The sequence below is a fragment of the Rana temporaria genome, chromosome 2, assembly GCF_905171775.1.
Source record: "Rana temporaria chromosome 2, aRanTem1.1, whole genome shotgun sequence".
In the NCBI taxonomy this organism is placed as follows: Eukaryota; Metazoa; Chordata; class Amphibia; order Anura; family Ranidae; genus Rana; species Rana temporaria.
The window spans coordinates 374,742,504-374,763,660 of record NC_053490.1 but is presented as its reverse complement, the minus strand read 5'-3'; the positions used below and the strand labels follow the sequence as shown (position 1 = coordinate 374,763,660).

The 21,157-nt window shown below is 44.0% G+C and overlaps 1 protein-coding gene across 1 annotated transcript in view; it reads left to right on the top strand.

Moving 5' to 3' along the window:
- ITPR3 (inositol 1,4,5-trisphosphate receptor type 3) overlaps nt 1-21,157 on the top strand; it is a 385,035-nt gene that overhangs the window by 218,523 nt on the left and 145,355 nt on the right. Inside the window, 2 exon segments of the mRNA XM_040339415.1 lie at nt 3,271-3,393; nt 19,146-19,346. Coding sequence (XP_040195349.1) covers nt 3,271-3,393; nt 19,146-19,346 — 324 coding nt within the window.

Below are 21,157 nucleotides of genomic sequence, written 5' to 3'. Positions count from 1 at the left end.
CTTGCGTGCTAATACTAGCGCCAAGTCAGGTAAAGCGTGGTGGTCACAGCGGACCCTGGGTTTTGTGCAGATGGATGGCTCTGTTGGATGGTTCAGATGGTCGCTCCACTCAGGATATTGGAACCGATCTGGTCAGACGCTCTCTCCAAGGCAGAAACCCCAATGGGTGAGGCCAAATGATGGAAAAGGCCACACTCGTGGAACACAGCATATGTGAGAAACAAATGAAAAAATGCTCCAATGGTGCAGGTCAAACAAGTAAAAACCGTGAAGGCTTTATTTTGTTAAAAAATGTAGCAGTAAAATCACGTGAAATTAGGATCATAAAAAGCAGTATGGGGTACTCAGCATGTTACCCCATACTGCTTTTTCTGAGTACCCCATACTGCTTTTTATGATCCTAATTTCACGTGATTTTACTGCTACATTTTTTAACAAAATAAAGCCTTCACGGTTTTTACTTGTTTGACCTGCACCATTGGAGCATTTTTTCATTTGTTTCTCACATATGCTGTGTTCCACGAGTGTGGCCTTTTCCATCATTTGGCCTCACCCATTGGGGTTTCTGCCTTGGAAAGAGCGTCTGACCAGATCGGTTCCAATATCCTGAGTGGATCGACCATCTGAACCATCCAACAGAGCCATCCATCTGCACAAAACCCAGGGTCCGCTGTGACCACCACGCTTTACCTGACTTGGCGCTAGTATTAGCACGCAAGTCCACCACAGCTGGTAAGAGTACCCTTTTTATTTCCTATACCAACGTGGAGATTGCTACAGACAAGCCATTACCACTGTTTGTTTGAATTTACATCATCTGTGAAGTGCATTCACCTTTCCAGCTGGAAGCAGTTTCATGAACTCTCCCTACAGCTCATTGAACTCTGATTGCTTTTTTGCATTTATCCAGTGTTTTCCACTAGCTTGATCGCTAGACACATATACTTTGGCTCTCATGAGCTAACTTCCCATTTACCATTCACTACACAAGTGTTTCCTCAATTGTTTATGTTTATATAAAAATTTTTTCACATTAATGTTTTTTAGCGCTGCACTTTTTTGTATTTATTGAACTGCAGTAGGTTGGGGTTCAGCCACAGGGGGGTGTGAGGAGACCAGGAGTTAGGCTGGGGTGCCCTCAATGCCTCACCCACCTTCCACGCCCGAATAGTGGTTTGCATAGAAGGGGTGAGATAGTGAGGCGTCTTAGGCCCCCGAAATAGCAACCCCTGCAGGGCTTCCGAAGACCACACTATCGCCGCCTCCAAGACCACCGCAGAGTTGGTCAGGTCCGGCTGCAACCACCAGTGGGTAGTCACAAGCTGAGTGGCCAAGAAGTACTTGTGGCAATCAGGAAGAGCCAAGCCCCCACTATCCTCCGGCCTGGTCAAAGTGGTGTATTTAAATCTAGGCGGTTTGGGCCCCCAAATAAAGGAGAGGAAGAGCTGTTTGAGAGAATTAAAGAACGTTTTGGTCAGCCATTGCGGGGAGTTACGGAAAATGTATGTAAACTTAGGGAGGACCTTCATTTTGAGAAGATTGATACGACCAATGAGAGAAAGGGGAAGATTGCTCCATGCCTTTAGTTTGTCCCTGATCGCCACCAGGACAGGGTCAAGATTGAGCCGCACAAAATCTCTACTCTCTCTCGAGATGACAATACCTAAATAGGTAAATTGATCAACCCACTAAAGTGGGAGGGAGGGGGGCGAGGAGGACCTAGCTCCTTCGTCCACCGGAAATAACTGAGACTTGTGCCAGTTCACCCTCAACCCCGTGAAGGCGGAGAAGGCCTCCATGATCCCAAGCGCGCCCGTAGAGAGTCACCAGCATCATTCAGAAAAAGGAGGAGATCATCTGCGTAGAGAGCCACTCGCTCCTCCAGCCACCCCCCCCCCCGGAGCTGACTAATAACATATTTTAAAAACCTGTGTAGTGTGTTTATTTTTTTGACACTTTTCCTCCGGGTGAATGGGTAGGGGTACGATGTACCCCATACTCATTCACCTAGGGTGGGGGGCCGGTATGGCTCCCAGATTCTGATAAGCCCCCTGCCCGCATACCCCAAATCGCATGCAATAGCAAATCATACAAGAATTCAGAGAATTGCTAAGGGTACGTACAACCTCCATTCCAAAAAAATGTAAACTGAGAAAATTTACCATTTTAGGGGGGGGGGGGGGGTAATTTTGAAGTTGATAGCAGCAACACATCTCAAAAAAGTTGGGACAGGGTTATATTTACCACAGCGTAGCATCCCTTCTTTAACAACGATCTACAAATATCTAGGAACAAAGGAGACCAGTTGCTGGAGTTTAGGGAGAGGAATGTTGTCCCATTCTTGCCTGAGCATATGCTGCTCTGAAACTTGGATATATCTTTCAGCATTGATGGTGCCTTTCCAGATTGTGCTAGCTGCCCATTCCATACGCAATAATTCATCCTCATACAATCAGAGATGCAGGCTTTTGAACTGAGCGCTGATAACAAAGGTCCCTCTCCTTTTTAGTTCAGAGGACGTGGCGCCTATGGTTGTCAAAAAGAATGTTAATTTGTCTGACAATAGAGCAGTTTTCCACTTTTCAACAGACCATTTTAAATGAGCTTTGACCCGGAGAAGATGGCAGAATTTAAGGATCATGTTCAGATATGGCTTCTTCTTTGTATGATAGAGCTTTACCTTACATTTTTGGATGGCACAGTGAACTGTGTTTAAAGACTGTGGCATAGGGCTCTGAAGGAACAGCATGTGTGTGCTGTTCCTTCAAAGTGCATGTGTCATTGATGTCACCAGCTGCCAAACAAGCAAATGTCTTCTAATCGGTGCTTGTTTAGGAGATATTAATTTTACATACATGTAAGATTTATGTTAGTAAAAGTAAAAAAGTGGAGTTCACTTCCTTTTTAACTTCAACTTAGGCATAAAAGCCTTTATATGACAGTGCAAAGTGTATCAACCTATAACAATCAATCGTAGGTCATATTTTACAGATTTCACTTGACCATGCTGAATCTGATTGGCTGCCATAGCATGTTGCACTAAGCATTTTTTTCCAGCACTTCAACTAGTTAAAAAATGCTTCTTCCATTTACTTTTATAATTCTTCACAGATATATCAAAGTCTCATTTTTTCCAACATCAAAGTATGTTTTTACACAGGGAAGGTTTGTTGACACAAATATAACATTAAAGGTTCATCTGTCTCACATGTAAGTACAGCAATATAACAATAGATTTTCAGGTTACTAACTGATATTACCTTTGTACAGGGAGACATGAAGATGAAAGAGATTTTGAAGTATACACACCAGTTTCTGCAGAAATTCTGTCACGGGAACCCGGAAAACCAGGCTCTGCTGCACAAGCACCTTTCCTTGTTCCTGACCCCTGGTGTAAGTAGCATACACATACAGAACATTGTTAGTCACTAATATCTATTTCTTTCTTCTATGTATTTATTGTACTCTTTGGGCCAGATTCACAAAAGAGATACGACAGCGTATCTCCTGATACGCCGTCGTATCTCTGTGTTAGGGCCGTCCTAACTATGCGACGCTGGACGCCATTTACATTAACGTCTAAGCAAATTACGTCGGTGCGACGTCATTTAGCGCAATGCACGTCGGGTAATTTACCCGACGGAGCATGCGGAGTACGCTCGGCGCGGGAACGCGCCTAATTTAAATGGTGCCCGCCCCATTTGAATTGGGCAGGCTTGCGCCGAGCGCATTTACGATACATCGCCGCAAGTTTACAGGTAAGTGTTCTGAGAATCAGGCACTTACGCTGTAAACCTGTGGCGGTGTAACGTAAATCACATACGTTACGCAGCCCAGGAGCAACGTAATTATATGTGAATCTGGCCCAGTGTGACTAAACCACATATGTCAAGCTTAAAAACATAGTTTTTTTGTACACCTTAAATGAACTTATTTATATAGGAATATGCATATTGTTTACATGTGCAGATTCCAGGGTTGTCACCATGATTCCAGCATAAATATTTAGAGAGGGAGACACCTGGAGCAAATTTGTAGGATGGGAGTATACTGACTTCACTGACTACATGCTTGATCCAGTTTTGCAGCTGACTGGATATATAATAGTCGCAGAGCCTGTACTTTATGGCATATTTCTGTTGTCACAGATTCCCTTTAAATTCTATGATTAAAATGAAATGTCTGCAATGTATCACATTTATTTCTTGTCTGTTTCTAAATTTACTGTTAGGTAGAATCATCATACAACAGGCTTTTAGTTTAATGGCATAACAGAAATTTCATAAAACTGTCAACTTATGTAAGGCCAGATATTGTGTACATGTCCAAGTTCTCTATCCATTCTGCTTCAGCAATGTTGATTTACTAAAACTGGAGAGTGCAAAATTTGGTGCAGCTCTGCATAGAAAACAAATCAGCTTCTAGATTTTTTTTTGTTTGTAAGGCTGAATTCACATTGCAGCACGCTCCGGCTCACATCAGGAGTCCCGTGTGTCCCCATTCACCATTTCAGGTCCGATTTCAGCCTGAATTTTTGGCTGAATTCAGACCTGAAACAGACAAAAAGGTGCACTGTGCAATTCGCACCGGAGCCGCTGCGGGGATGTGTGAACCGGCTCCATAGAAAGCAGGTCACAATCTTCTGCTATGCGTATTGGATGCGGGGAAACCTGCATCCAATTCACAACAGTGTGAAGCCAGCCTTAAAGCTTAATTGAACAAGCTAGATGCAGATTGGCTACCATGCACAGCTGCACCAGATTTTGAAATCTCCAGTTTTAGGCCCCTTTCACACTAGCGGACCGTATGTCCGCATTTTCATCCGTCCGTTTGCGGATGAAAAAGGGACATACATTGGTCCCTATTTGATTACGGGTGTCAGCGGATGAACATCCGCTGACACCCGTAATTTGTCCGCCTCCGCAAAGATCAGCATTTGCAGACGGAAGAAATCCTATTTTTGTTCCGTATGCCGGATCGGATCGGATGAACACGGACATACGGTCCGTGTTCGTCCGATCCCCCATAGGGGAGAGCGTAGGAAACACAGGGCGGTCCCTGCACAGTGTACAGGGACCGCCCTGTCAGCTGCCAGCTCAGCGGGGATTTTACGGAGGATCCCTGCTGAGCAAAGCGGACACACAGAGCGGATCATTACTGATCCGCTCCGTGTGAAAGGGCCCTTAGTAAATCAAGTCAACCCCAATATTTGCAGAAAACACAATTCAGCATAGTTTTGCTGGATTGGCTTTAGTACATTTTCTCTATCTGTAGTCGCTGGGCTGGTGTACTGCTTTTCTGCTGGCAAGGTATGCCGTGTTTTACTACCTACACAGCCAGTGTTCTATATGCATGCACATCTCAGTTTTGGGGGTTTCACATGCTTTCAATCCTGCTTCAGTCAACTTCAACTGCTGGGGAAGTACGTTGCAGTTGGGATATTATGCACTGTTTCATATATTAGGATGCATTAGCTAACTGACAATAATACATTTAGTTTTTACATCAATTATTACACAGACATATGCTGCTCTACTATTTTTTTCTGTCTCCTTAGCACCTAGACATTTGGCTTTCAGACATTTTTGGCTGGTTACTGTTTCCATGTACAGCTGGAGTCTGTCAGACTCTGGGGAGTGTCATAGAGGGTGATATCAAATTGTATATCAGAATCCATCATTTATTGCTCAGCAAGTTTTGCAATTTTGTATGCACCGTTACTTGGAATGCCACACCAGCACTCATGCCATCCCACAAGTTTTTCTGTGTCACATCTGTCGGGGGCAAGACCACAATCAAAGCACCATCAATTAGGAGAAGTTTACTTGTTTGTGTTATTTGTTTATCTTTGTTATTTACTGATGATCTGATGGCCTGCATTCCTCCAATACAGTATGTATACAGTTATTTAGTGTCTGGCAACTAGCTAAGCTATGTTCGAAAATCTTTAAAAGTTACATATGTAACTCAAGCCTTAGGCAATTTAATCTCAGGCCTCGTACACACGACCGAGGAACTCGTCGAGTGAAACACATCGTTTTCCTCGTCGAGTTCCTTGTTAGGCTTGTCGAGGAACTCGACAAGCTTGCTTTGTGTACACACTCTCAAGACAAAATCTCCTAGTTCTTGCGGCTTCACAGATGGCTTATCACTGCACATGTGCAACACACACTGCACTTTGTCAATGGCCCCACGGCTTTCTGGGACCTGTGACATGTCTCAGAAGGCTGCAGGCAAAGAGAGTAGGAGCTTTGTCGCGGAAGCTGGCACTACAAAAAAAAAATAATCTACCAAATATGGTGGTGGTGGGGGTATGTCTTACAAAACCTTGCAACCACTTACAGTGCCAATCAAGGTGCTCTTCTAGTAAAGAATCCAGTATCTCACAGCAATGTAAGGGGTGGAGGTTGTCTTGTGCTTCATCCAGGAAGTAGTAAGGCATGAAGGGATGAGAGATACAGCACACCACTAGCTCAACAGGTAGAAAGGAGAGTGAACAGTATCAGCCTGGAACTCCTCTTAAACCATGGCCCTCGCAGCCTCAGTTTTTTTTTTTAAATCAAGCCCATTGCTCAATGAATAATCTTTCATTTCATGAATGTTTATATTTAAAAAAGGGAAAATTACCCCAAATATTGTGAATGAAAGAAAAACAAATCTCCTTCTACTGTCTAAGCTCATGGAGGAGAGTAAGTTCTAATTCCCTTTTCTACAAAACAAATGTTGGCATTGTGCAATTATGGAAAATTGCATGAGATTTTTTTTTACCTTTTGGGATAAAAGTTTTACATAAATAAATGCTGGTCATTGTAAGCACCCCTTTCAGTGTTTGTTTTGACCTTCTAATTGCTACATCTGCATTTTTTTGGGGATAATAAAAGAAGGTATATTTACCTGCTCTAAAAGACAACAGTGCAGCACTCTATAGGTATAAGTCATAAGTAATTGTAAACCATTGGCTATTTAAAAACTAGTTTATTTGCACTTGAGAAAGGTGAACAATAACTACAAAATATAAAAACTTGGGGAGATTGCAGAAATCAGTCATAAAAGCATGTATAGATAATGGTATTAAAATAAACGGTACCACAATGACATCCTGGTAGGGAAGGGTTAGCATCATCCAGACGGCTTGCTGGTTAGGCATGGAGAAGAGGTGTAATGAATCATGTGAGATAACAGTGGAAGCCCGGTGGAAAGGGGGTATGTGACAGCCCTCTGCCTCAAACTGGTGGTCAAGCTCCACTGGTGTACAGGATGGGAACCGCAATGGCGAGCTGAATGCTGGAACTGGTCGTGGGAGTGAATCACACTAAGCCGCAGGCAGTGTGGTGTGACATACACCGCTGAGAGATGGAGCTGGGGGAGCTGAGCAAAGCCACTGGAGCCAGGCGCGCTGAATGGCAAGGGGAAACAGGAAGCCCATCTTTAGTGGCGGACCACAAGCTCTGGGTTGCCATGGCTTACATGTTCGCACGCATGTACATCAATACACATGACTGACAGCTCCTAGCGCTCAAGGAACTTGGTGTTTGTTTTGATATTTACCTGCTCTGAGCAGCGATATTACACAGAGCGGTCCCTTATCTCTTTTTTTTGTGGTCTCCCACCAGCCTTGTCTGCTCCTTCTTTCTCAGTGTTCCCCCCTAGCAACCATGTGCTGTTGGGGTACCTGTGCAGGAATGTTCCTAAGCCAAGCTGTGCGCGTTCATAGAGACACACAGCGCCACTAAGCCACGTCCCCGCTCCCTCATTACAGGAGTTTGACTGACAGCAGCAGGAGCCGCTGTTCTCAGAGGCTCTTGTATGTCTGGTGCTGCAGCCAGGACAGTGCTAGATTGGTTAGAGGAGTCAGGTAATTGTTTAGGTCTGGGAGGGGGACAGTAATTTGGGCATTTTTTATATCTTAGTGCAGGTAATCGCACATACATCACATGTGATGTGCACAGCAATGCAGTGTGAATCACATGCAATATCTGGCATTGCATATCTGTGAACCCAGCCTTACTAGTGTAGGTGAAAGCTTTACTGTTGTGAGACAAATCTATTTTCTGAGGCCTAATTGTTGTCAGATTGATATGTCATCTTACTGTCTTATTATTTCATATTAAAACATGCTGCCACTAGATATAATAAGTTTATTATGCATCCTAATGTTTGTGCGTGTACGCCTAGATTTTTGTCAAGTAAGGATAGGTAATTTTGCTGCCTTTGCGAGGGTAGGCTGGCCACTTCTTGGGTAAAGTGCCACTTCAGCACTTTCAACACGGGAACACCTCATTATCTTCTTTTTTTTTTTTTTTTTTTTTTTTTTTTTTCAGTTTCAAAATAATTTATTGAAAGGCAGTACAGTACATAGTATGAGCCTCCAGCACAACCTGGGGCTAAAAGGTATACATACAGTATAGAGACTAAAGTAACAATATTGTCAAAAGGAGTATAGATCAAGGACATGACTTATACATGTAATTGGATATTTTCACCACTTTGGGACTAAAGTCTTCAAAATGGAGAAAACGAGAATATGAATGCGATTAAAAAATAATAAAATGGCAACTGGTACTGACTGCATTCCCGGCACCCCCAGTGGGATCATACTGTGCCTAGGAACCAGTGAATACTTTCAACTCGGAATGTGTGCCTACCTAGGGTGAAAGTGGACCCCCGTCCCGGAATAACTGATGTTTCCGGGATCCTAGATCCATCCCAACGCTGGGATTAACCTATCCTAATTCCATATCTTAGTGAAGGCATGAGACTCCTGAGGAGAGCTTACTTAACAATCAATAATCTCCAGTGCTCAATATAACAGATAAGCATAAACAAAGAAGAGAAAAGAAAATGTTCTCTACTGTAATCTTTTCAAGGTGCAACTGCCTAACATACCTTAATGTTTTTCTGGAGATATGTAATGGAATAAGAAGAGAAAGGAAAAAAAAAAAACAAGGAGAAAAAAAGGGGGAAAGAAAAGAAACAGAGAGACAGAGAAAGACAAGAAAGAATGAGAAAGAGAACATAGATTATTGTCGCCAGCTATGGACTATATGATTCGCTCTATACGTCCCAACCTCAAAAAATAACAGTAGTCAAGAAAGGATGGATATCCTCCACCCTCCCTTATCCCTATAACAGAGAAATGCCTATATATCTAGCCCAGGGTTCCCATACAGCCTCGAAAGATTTAGAAGAATTGAGTATTGTACTGACCATTTTCTCCTGGTGCATGATCCAAGAGATTTTACTTTTGGTCTTCTGGAAAGATACAGACTGTTGTTTCCACGCCCCAGCCAGTGTGATCCTAGCCCCAGTGAGCAAGAATGCTATCAATTTTTGAGTGTATTTGTTGGCCTGGGGGACGTCAGCCCCCAATAACGCTATTTGTGGAGATTTATCCACCGGTATCCCGGTCACCTTCCTAATGAGGGAGAACACCTTGTTCCAAAAACCCCTGATTCTAGGGCATTCCCACCAAGTATGCAACATAGAACCCTGGGCTAAGCAATTTCGGAAACATAATGGGGAAGTGGTTGGGAACATTGCAGCTAGCTTGCAGGGGACCAAATACCACCGCATAAATACTTTGAGGTTAGCTTCTATTAGAGAGATGTTGATTAGACCCTTGGAAGCCCTCGACCCCACCTCATGCCACTTCTCCATGGTCCATGACATCTGTAGATCCCTCTCCCACGCTTCCATGTAGGAAGATTTGGATGTAGGTTCTGATAATGAATTGTATACAATGGAAATGCCACCTCTTTGTTCTGTAGATTTGATGCACCATTTCTCATAAGGAGTGAAATCAGGGGGATTTGGCTTATTTTTCCAGATTGAGTTAATAAATTGAGATATTCGGGAGTATCTAATTTTTTCTGTATCCGGCATTCCTAAGGTCCCCACACAATGTGCTAACGAGATCGGTCCCGATGGGGCAAGAAAGTGTCCAATCCTATAAAGTCCCTTGTCCAACCACCAACGAAAAATTGTAGAGTCCCCCTTCGGGTTAAAATAGGGATTTTGAAATAGATTAGCTAAAGGTTGAGTGGCAGAGGTTATAGCTGGAGACTTCCGCAAGTCGTCCCAAAGCCTGAAGGCTTGGGAGAGTGTAGGGGCCATAATGGCCGGTCTCAATCTTTGGGGACACCATAGCAAGTCATCCAGAGAATTGTGAGGAACTGCCTGACCCTCCATTTCTATCCAATCCGGTTTCTCACGACCGGAGTAGATAGAAGACAACTGAGCCAGCCGGGCTGCTTGATAGTAGCGAAAGAGATGTGGTAATCCTAAACCCCCTTTAGTTATGGGCCCATATAAAACATTTTGGGGCAACCTGTATCCTCTGCCTCCCCACACAAACTTCAGCACCTTTCCCTGGAATTTTTTAAGTTGATCTTTTTTTATTGCAATGGGGAGGGATCTGAATAAATATAGCAGTCTGGGTAGGAGCGTCATTTTGACGGAATTAATTCTCCCTAGCCAAGATATTTTGTGAGTGGCCCATGTTTTTAGGTCCATTTCGAGTTTGCGGTACATAGGAGGAAAATTAGCCTGATAAAGATTTTCAAATCTATTAGTTAGATTTATCCCAAGGTAGCGAATGGAAGAGTCCGCCCACTGGAACCCGAAGGAGGCCCTCAGACTCTCTACCATTGTGGATTGCAAATTTATATTCAAAGCATGTGATTTGTTCATATTCACTCGTAGTCCTGAAACATGTCCGAAAAATTCAAGTTCTTTGCAAATGGCCGTTAAGGATGTGTTTGGGGAGGTAACAAAAAGGAGACAATCGTCAGCAAACAAAGCACACTTATGAGTGTGTTGTCCGCAACCAACCCCAGAGATGTCTTGATTAGATCTAATGGCAATGGCCAAGGTTTCTATTGCCAATGCAAAAATCACCGGTGACAGGGGACAACCCTGTCTGGTCCCTCTTCTAATCTGTATCGGGTCTGAGAAGTACCCCTGTAGTTTGACCTTCGCCTGTGGTGTTGAATATAAGGAACGCAGTATACCCAGAAAACTCTCTCCAAATCCCCACCGCCTTAAAACCTCAAATAAGTATGGCCATGATATAGAATCGAAGGCCTTCTGAAGGTCCAGTGAAAGGAGCATACCCTCCTGGGGATGACCTCCATCCCACCCTGACTGTAATAATGAGACCACATTGATTGCCCGCCTGATCTGATCCGGACCCTGTCTCCCTGGTATGAAACCGACTTGATCTCTGTGTATATAATGGGAGATGAACGAGTTTATTCTGTTAGCCAAAATTTTTGTAAGAATTTTCATATCGTTATTAATCAACGAGATGGGTCTATAATTTTCTACTAATTCCGGGTCCTTATCAGGCTTAGGGATAACCGATATGAACGCCTCGTTCAGATGAGGGTGCAGTTCCTCCCCTGTTCTCCTGGAGTTGAAAAACCTTGTAAGGTGAGGGGCGAGGGTATCGGCAAAGCTTTTATAATAATGGTTTGAGAAGCCATCCGGCCCAGGGGCCGAGCCGCCCTTCAAGTTCTTAATCACCTCCAATGTTTCCCTCACGGAGATGGGCGCCTCCATGAGTTCCACATGTTCCCTGTGAAGGCTAGGAATAGGTAGCTTGGCAATATAGGACTGAATCTCAGGAATCCCAGCTGAGACATCAGACTGGTAAAGTGTAGAGTAGAAACCTTGGAAGGATTTAAGTATGCTTTCAGGGTTGAGGGTTGTAGTCCCATCTCGAGTTTTAATTTTTGGGAGAGAGAATGTGCGATAAGTCGGTGATAGTTTGGTGGCCAGCATAGTGCCCATTCGGTCCTTATGTTGGTAAAATTTTGCTCCGCTCCAACCCAGGGACCCTTCAGCCCTTACGGTAAGCGCTAAATTAAGATTAATTCTAGCGGTTTCCAACTGAGAAGTCGTAATGGTTGATTGTTTTTTTTTGTGTTGTTTGCATAGCTCTGAAAATTCTCTGTCTAATTTTTCTATTTCCAAAGCTTTGGCCTTTTTCAGTTTAGCGGCAATTTGTATCAACTTACCACGGATCGAGGCTTTATGCGCGGCCCACAAAGTCTCAACTGAGATGCCTTCCACATCATTTAAACTAAAGTATTCCAGTAATGCTTTCTCAATGTCCATAATAACATTTGGGTTCTTAAGGAGGGTTTCGTTCAGGCGCCAATGAAATTGGCGATAGTCACTTGTTCGACCTCTCAGGGAGCAGATCACCATTGAGTGGTCGGAGAGAGACGTATCCTTTATAAGTGCTTTAGTGATCAGGGGGATATGCCTCGAGGTGACAAGAATGTGGTCTATCCTTGAGTAGGAGCGGTGGGGGTTGGAGAAATGAGTATAATCCCTTTTAGAGGGATTAAATTCCCTCCAGACATCAACAAGGCCTCGTTGGAAGATCAGCTTTGCTATTTTTGAACTAATCCTAGTAGGATGGGTTAATTGAGATGATAAAGGTCTGGACTTATCAAGACTTTGATCGAAAGCCACATTGGAGTCTCCTCCAAATATGATTATCCCCTCCAGTAGTGGATCTACAGTGTTAAACATATCTTGAAAAAATTTAAGTTGGCCTCTATTAGGAGTGTAGTAAGATACAAAAGAGAAGAGCTGCTCATCTAACCACCCCTTCACTAGAATAAATCTACCTTCCGGGTCCCTGTGTATTAACTGCGATTTAAATTGGCAGGATTTGGCAAAAAGAACTGCGACCCCTCTGGTCTTATCCTCAGCATTTGCCAGGAAGAACTGTGGGTAATGATTGTGGATGAACGAGGGGGAGTAGCTTGCAGGGAAATGGGTTTCTTGTAGCAGAAGTACTCCCAACTTTTGAGAACTATAGGATTGGAACACCTTCTTGCGTTTGACCGGGGAATTTAGACCCTGTACGTTGTGGGACACCACTCTAAGGAGTGGAGACGGAGTGGTACTACGTGGCATAACCATTGAAAAACAATATCATATCATAGCTATGAAAACTTACCCCTGACAGTGGGTGTCGTGGGATCCTAGAGCAGACAGTACCAATGGGACCAAACCCCCGGAGAGGGCCTGGAAGGTGCTGTGTCCATAGACTGGCGACAATAGAATATAGACTAGAAAAACAGGAAAGAAGAAGAAAAATGCATATAATAAAGCATAATGAATGATACAGACGAGAGTGGTGGGAGAAAAACCCCAACCCCCTCCCGCCAAACAAAACATTCACATAGCCCAAATTAAGGGCTACCAGTCCAACTCCCGACTGCGAGGTATCCACAGTCGAAGGTTGGACGAGGGCACAGAGCATCTGCCCCGGCCAAAGCCATCCCTGGGAGGAATAAGGCTCATAAAATTATCAAAGTTATGTAAATCTAAAAAGAAAAAACTGTGACATAGTAGAACTTGTTGAACGAGGGCAGCCGAGGCCCCTGAATCAGGACTAGAATTAAATCAAACCCGGCAACATGTAATTCTAGAACAGTATCATATTGCAAAATTTTGCGTCTACGTTCAAAGACCCTGAGTCAATGATACCTAACGTAAGGTTCTGAGAGGGCCAAAAATAAGTGTAGATGTTGTCAAAAAATACCTAAAAATACCAAAAGAGTATTTATCTCAGATTTTCTCACCTAACTGGAACAAACATGAACTTAAATATGTAGCATAGTAGCACTTAAAAAAAAAAAAAAAAAAAAAAAAAAAACACCGGTAATGATAAGACTTGCAAAAGTCGGTCCTGAGGAGGAGCAAAAGTGAACGAAATTGGATAAACATGTTTAGGTCCAAGTAGACCAGAGAGTCCCCAATGATGTTGGGAAATCCCGACGGAGAAGCCCCCATTAGGGACATCTCAGGAAACCTTTAAGAGGAAAGCAGGAGTGTTGACATGAGAAAGTCAAGTTGCGGCTGATTCTTTTATGCGTCTGCTTTTGTTGGATTTCCAAGGCGGCGAAATAGGGCTAGTGGGAGTAGGCCTTTTGGAGGATCCTGTCTGTGGGGTGGAAGTGTCCATTGCTGGATCCAACGAAATGAGCTTCAGGGACAATAGGATCTTTTCTCCCTCAGCTAGGGATGAGAAGGAGTGATTTTTTCCATTAAATGAAAATTTCAGGGCAAATGGAAAGGCCCACCAATACCGAATTTCCTTTTGAGACAGAACCAATAGTAGGGGCTTTAGGGACCTGCGCCTCTGGATGGTTAGGGGGGATATATCTGCGAATATTTGAATGTTGCTTCCTTGAAACAAAATGGAAGGATGTTGACGTGAGGCTTTCATTACTTCCTCTTTCACTGAATAGTAATGTGGTTTTACTACAATGTCTCTGGGTGAGCCGTCCTTCCTGAGAGGGCCTAAGGATCTGTGAGCCCTGTCCAGTTCTAATTTATGACCATTAATTGATGGCAAAAGGTGTTTTAAAAGGTCTTGAACTGCTGTGGGAACGTCCAAAATGGATTCAGGGAGCCCCCTGACCCTAAAATTCTCTCTTCTCGAACGATTTTCGAGGTCATCAATTCTATTCAAAGCAGTGTCAAGTTGTTCTTGTAAAGAATGTATATGGTCAGTGTTCTGGTTAGCCCTGGAGACTGTGATATCCAATTTTTGCTCTATCACCTCCATTCTGGAACCAAGGTTCTGGAAATCGGATCTAATATCATTAGTTATCTTATTAGCAGTAGTGGCTAGGCCCCTTTCTAGCAATTCAGATAATTTTAAGAAGAGTTCCCCTGCGTTTTGAGGCATGATGGGTTCCTGGCTGCCTGAGGAGAAAATGGCGCCTGAGGGGGAGAGAGCGGCTCCCATATGAGTAATATGAGGGACAGAGTGCTGCTGTGATGGGTTCCCTTTATGAGGCTCTGAGGTAGTAGGTGAGAGGGACAAGAGGATAGGAGCTCCCTGTGCAGCCATTTCAGCATAGGAGACCGGGTTCTGGGATACAGCCTGTCTGCCTTCCTTCCTTCCCTCAGCGTTAACTTCTATTACCTGAGGTGCGGTCGCCATGTTGGATTCGACCGCCACCTCCGTCGGCGTAGAACTTGTCCTCCGGTCCCGCCGGACCGAGCTGTTGTCCATGGGCTCTCAGCCCTGAGCTTCCCCGAGGTGTACGGCCAAAAGTTTCGGCTGCCGGCTGCCCTCGTTCGAGGCTAGGACGGCGGAATGGCCGGGGCAGTGCGGAGCTCCGAGCTTAAGCCGCCATCACGGGAGCCTCCGCGCATGCGCCACCTCATTATCTTCATCATCCTATCATGCCTTCTCTGGTCTACTCTTTCAGGTAACTGCCTACACCCTTCTTCGCAACACAAAAGCCACTTTGCCTGTCAGTAATCCACTTCTACCTCTCTGTAACTATTGATAACCTATGACTAAACTCTTCTCTTAAACACTGTGCTGCATTGCATGACTGAACTCAACGTCTGCCTTGCTAGGACTTTGAAATTGCTGTTTATACTTGTCTTTTTGGAAGTTACACTTACTTCTTTATTATGCTGCCTTGGCAAAGATATAACACCCAGCCTTATCTTACTGTCTCCCTCTTGATTTGCACTGTGTTTAGGCTAGAAGAACCCCACTTTAACCATATGCCTTTTTTATTAACTCTTAATTGAACAATTGTTAACCTCCCCCTACCCCATCCCAGTATAAATTCAGTTCAACTCGTTGGACGGCTTGCTAAAGGTAGGCTGGCCACTTCTTGGTTAAAGAGCCACACATCACTTGAAGGCATTGCTATAAAAGCAAGTACAAATACTAGTGTTCCACACCAAGTTGTCTGGAGGTTCCCTTTCATCTTTTCTCTTTCACTCAGCCTTCTTTTTCCCCCTCTCTCCACCCTCTTAACATGCTTCTGACCCAAACCTTGGCCCTCCATCAGCAAACTCTCATCCCTAGAATTTGCAGTCTACCTTCTCTGACAGTAGCCCTAACTCCCACTCTCTTATCTAAATTATTGATTCCATGAGTCAGCCCTGCCCTTATGTTTGCCCTCTGGAATGCCCACTCAGTCTCTAACTAACTTGCCTCTGTCAATGAACATTTCCTCTTCAACTCCCTCAATCTACTTGCTATTACCGAAACCTGGCTCCAGGAATCTGACACTGCCTCTCCAGCTGCCCTCCTCTATGGTTGCTTTCTCTGCACTCATTCACCAAGACCCAGTGGATGAAAAGGAGGCAGAGTTGGACTTCTCCTCTCCCCCACAAACCACCTTCCAGGTGCTTCCTACACCTCCCTCTCTTCCCCTCTTTTCTCTTGAAGTGCACTGCATTCATATTTTTTCCAGTTTGAGGATTGCAGTAGATTACTGACCTCCCGGCCCAGTGGGACCCTTTTTCGACAACTTCTCCGCAATGACTACCCTACTTTCTCTCCTCTAGAGTGCCGCCATCATCCTCTGTGACTTTAACATTCCAATCAATATTAACACCTCAGCCACTCAACTACTGAATGTTACCTCCTCTTTTAAACTGTGTACACAAACCACCACTCCAATGGCAACACTCTTGACCTCGTTTTCTCCCACCTCTGCACTCCCTGCAACCTCTCTAACACCCCCTTTCCTCTCCCCGATCACAACCTTATACATTTCACACTCTCCCTGTCTCCCACCTCCCATACCGCCAACCTGAAAACAGTTAGCCGCAGGAACCTTTGTCACCCCAGCCATTCCTTTCTTCATTCTGCTACTGACTGCCTTTATGATAAAATTGCACCCCTGTCCTGCCCAGACCTGACTACTTCTGTCTACAACACCAGAAGTCTCAAGAGATGCAGCTGTGCTCTTGTGTGAGCGTGGCATAAGACGAAATCCCTGAAAGACTCTGCCCTTCTCAAATACAACTCCTGCCTCCATACTGCTACACCACTCTCATCAAAACCCTCTCATTCAAACCTTGTCAAATCTGTTCTACCCTTACTTCAAACCCCCCCTCCCCCTACTGCCTCCACCCACTAACTTGCTTACTGCCCAGGAGATTGGCAATCATTTAAAAAACAAAATTGACACAATTCTTGATGAGATATCCAGCATTCAGCTTCCTCCTCAAACCAGCAAACTAGGTCCAACACCACACTCAATCCATTCCTCCTTCAGCCCTGTTACCACTAAGGAAGTTGCCAAACTCCTTTGATTGGCCCGCCTTATCACCTGTTTCCTCACAATTACTTCTTACTTCCCTCTCTATCCTAAACTCTCTAAACCACATCTTCAACCTCTTCCTCCTGCACCTGTTCCTCCATGTTCAAACATGCACTGGTTACCCCCATACGTAAATAACTCTTACTAGACCCCACCAGTTTGAATAACTTAAAGTGGTTGTAAACCCACTTTTTTTACTTTTACCTACAGGTAAGCCTATAATAAGGCTTACCTGTAGGTATAAAGAATATCTCCTAAACCTGTACGGTTTAGGAGATATTCCCCTCGCAATGCGCCGCTGATTGCAGCGGCGCATTTGCAGGGGGATCCACGGCGAAAGGACCGGCAGCCGCCAGACCTTGCCGAATTGAAATCGCCCACGCGCGGGAGTGACGTCATTGCCGCTCCAGCCAATCACAGCGCTGGAGCGGCGATACCCGGAAGACACGCCGGAGCAAGATGACATCTCGCTCGGCGTGGACCAGGTAAGTGTTCTTCACCTCGTTCCGAGGTAAGTATTTCATAATCAGCCAGTATGCGGTGCATACTAGCTGATTATGCCTTTTGCCTTGCAGGTTTGAAAAAAAAAAAGTTTATGCGGTTTACAACCGCTTTAAGACCCATCCCCCTGCTCCTGTTTGCCTCCAAGCTTCTTGAACGCCTTGCCCTCAACCGTATGAGCTCTTACCTCGCTGACAGCAACCTTCTCGATTCCCTACAGTCTGGCTTCCACCCACAACATGAAACTGCCCTACTAAAACACACCAACCACCTACTAACTGCTAAAACCAATGGCCAGTACTCAATACTCATACTTTTGGATCTTTCTGCTGCCTTTGACACAGTTGGCCACCCACTCCTCCTCAACAAACTCCACTGCCTTGGCCCCCGTGATTCTGCTCTTTCCTGGTTCTCCTCCTACCTTTCTCAGTGCACTTTCAGTGTCACATACAACACCATCTCCTTCGCTCCTCTTCCACTTTCTGCAAGTTAACAGACTTACAATTCAACACTGCCACAAATTTGTAGCAAGTTATCCTTGCTATTTGGGTACATCACCAACCTCATCTGCAGATATCGCCCAAATAGTCACCTGGATTGTCACTTGCCACCATCGCCTGCCACCTGATGTGAATTATCACTTGCCATGTCACCTGCCACCATTTGCGTATTGTCATCTGCCACATCGTCTGCCACCAGATGCAGATTGTCACTTGTCATGTGGCCTGCCACCCGATGTGGATGATCGCTTGCTGCGTCACCTGCCCACTGTTTGCGGATTGACACTTGCCATGCCAGCCAGTGCCACCAAATGTGCATTGTCCCTGCATTGGTGGCAAGCTGTCATCACTGGTCCATTTAGAACAAAGGCAGGTGCAGTTGTCAGTTCTGAGTGAGGGCAGGAGTGCAGTGATGCGGGGCGGGCAGTGAGAGATGATGTTATATCGCTGCCCCCTGCTGCACCTCCGTCATGGAAGAGGCCTGGCTGTGAGGGCGGAAGTGCGTTGATGTAGGGCAGGATGTCATCTCTGCTTGTCCGCCAGCTCGATTCTCTCATCTGCCTGCCCAGCTCTCTCATGCAGCCCGCCCGCTCAAGGCAGCCATAGCCCGGCTGCAGAGAGGCCATGGCCCTGTGGTAAGAGACTCTGGGCTTTGGGCCCCAGATTCTGGACTATAGCCCCAATAGCCACCCCCTAGTAACGCCACTGCTACAGACCGATAAGTTTAGAGAAACAAATATTATGATGATGCAACACTACAGAGTGAAAAGATTATTTAAATTGGGCTAAACACTTTCACATACAGATCTAAAAAAATATATATATATTTTCTCCTGGGAATCCAATAGACAAACTTAATGAAAATGGTAGTCTAACAGTATGCTGCTACATTGCCCACTCAATTTAGTAAAGTAATTAAACAAAGTGTAAAAAACATTTTCTCTTTGACATTTTTGGATCTTTTTGTTTTATTTGTGTTTGTGATGAGATGATTCAGCTTTATGAAGGACCTTGTGTTAATGTGTGATTGTTTCCCCAGCTACTGGAGGCTGAGACCATGCAACATATCTTCCTCAATAACTACCAGCTTTGTACAGAGATACATGAAACTGTCCTTCAACACTTCATCCATTGCTTGGCCACCCACGGACGGCATGTCCAGTACTTGGATTTTCTGCACACCATCATCAAAGCTGAGGGAAAATACATTAAAAAGTGCCAAGACATGATCATGACAGAGGTAAATGTTAATAATCCTTATCATAGCAAGTGAATATTGTTCATGGAAGCACAATGTTTACGAGGAAACAAATCCAGTAAAAACAGAAAAGATACATGAAACACAATGATAGAAATTTGACATCATGCCAAAGGTTGTTTATGGCTCTGGAAGGTCTCTAAGCTATGAAGCTAAAGGGGCTTTATGTTTTTGTTTCTAATTGTAGGCATAGCAAAAAGATGTACACTGGTCAAAAAGAAAACGTGCTTGACTAGTCATGCCATTAAGCAACTTTCAGATTTCCATGAGTTATTTCTGCTTGTCAGTGTACCACTTGTCTTCATATGTCATACATTTTAAAATGAGATAGTAAATGTTATTTGACATACTTCTACAATTTTCTTCAAGCTGAGCAAGAAGGGGCATGTATCTGGTTTATTTTGACTTTAGTATTGACAAAGGAGTTACATAGTGATCTACAGAATACTACCAATATCCAAATAATCATGTCAAATATATGTATTTTTTTGGTAAAATGTCGTGTTGTATTTTTTAGACGGTAATATCAGACCTAGAAAATATAACTTGCATTAAGAGAAATGTTTGTGTAAAGGGAATTTTTAGTGGTTTAGTGTTTTTGTCATTATTTATTAATGTTTAGGGCTAAAAATGCAGTTTTGAAATATTTTTCCTTTTTTTAGTCCAGTAAATGTAAAAGAATCATATTTATATTTCCAGCTAACAAGTGCCACTCATGGTTTCTCTTCACATGTTTACTTCTCTGATTTGTTTAAAAAAGCTTGTAATTTACAGAAGTGATTAACCTAAAATGAACCTAAATCAAAAACAAAAATGAATATATTGCCGACTGCCAATCCCTAGATTCTGTTGCTGAATTTGTTTCTTTTTTAAAGCCTACTTATTTTCACCGGGTGAACAACCCCCCTTCATCTTATCTTCATAAAAAAGGTGGGGGAGTTTTATAGTTCACAAAAGTTAAGGTTTCTAGATTTCCTGTACTTGCAGAAAATGCTCTTAGTCTAAACAAAACCCATCAAAGACTGATAAACTGCAATATATATCCCTACTCAAGAACAAAGAATGTAATAATTTACATTCAAATTTACACATACTGCTGAGAATTTATTAATTCCCATTTGCTTCCCCACTATTCCTTCCATGTTCATAGGAGGCCCTATACAGCTTCAGTTTGAGAAAGAGCCAACCTGAAAAGAAAAATGTTTGTTTTGTTTACTGTATAGAAAACCTGTAACCTCTGTGATGTCAGTGTCAGGGGTGCGTATCTATTTACATTTTTTAAAGGAGAAGTACAGGCAAAGCTCGTTTGGCTGCACTTCTCCTGTGGATCACAGGAGTGCAGTCGTCTTGCACTCCTGGGACTCATTTTCAGCAGACAGCGGGCTGAAGTCTGCTGTCTGTCGATGTCACAGAGCCGGTCCAGGCTCGGGCAAGATCGCAATACTGAGGTCGAGATCCACCCACATGCCTGGATCGGCACCTGGCTCAGGCTCACAGGTCGCTGAGAGCCTGGACAGCCCGCCCCCGCCCCCTCCACAGCCCATCGCTCCAGTGAGTGAGAAGGTGGCAGAGCAGAGAGCGTAACTGACAGTCAATAAGTATGTGGCATTTCACATAGTAAATGTTCTTAGTTGAGACATAATAAACTTTTGCTGGTGACAGACTCCTGAATGTAATGCACAGATACAAAAACTTGTCAGGTGACAGAACTCTTACAGCATACATATATACTGTAAGTACAGCCTATCTGGGTAGAGTTCTGTTGCTGGCTAATAAATGGATTGTCCATTAAT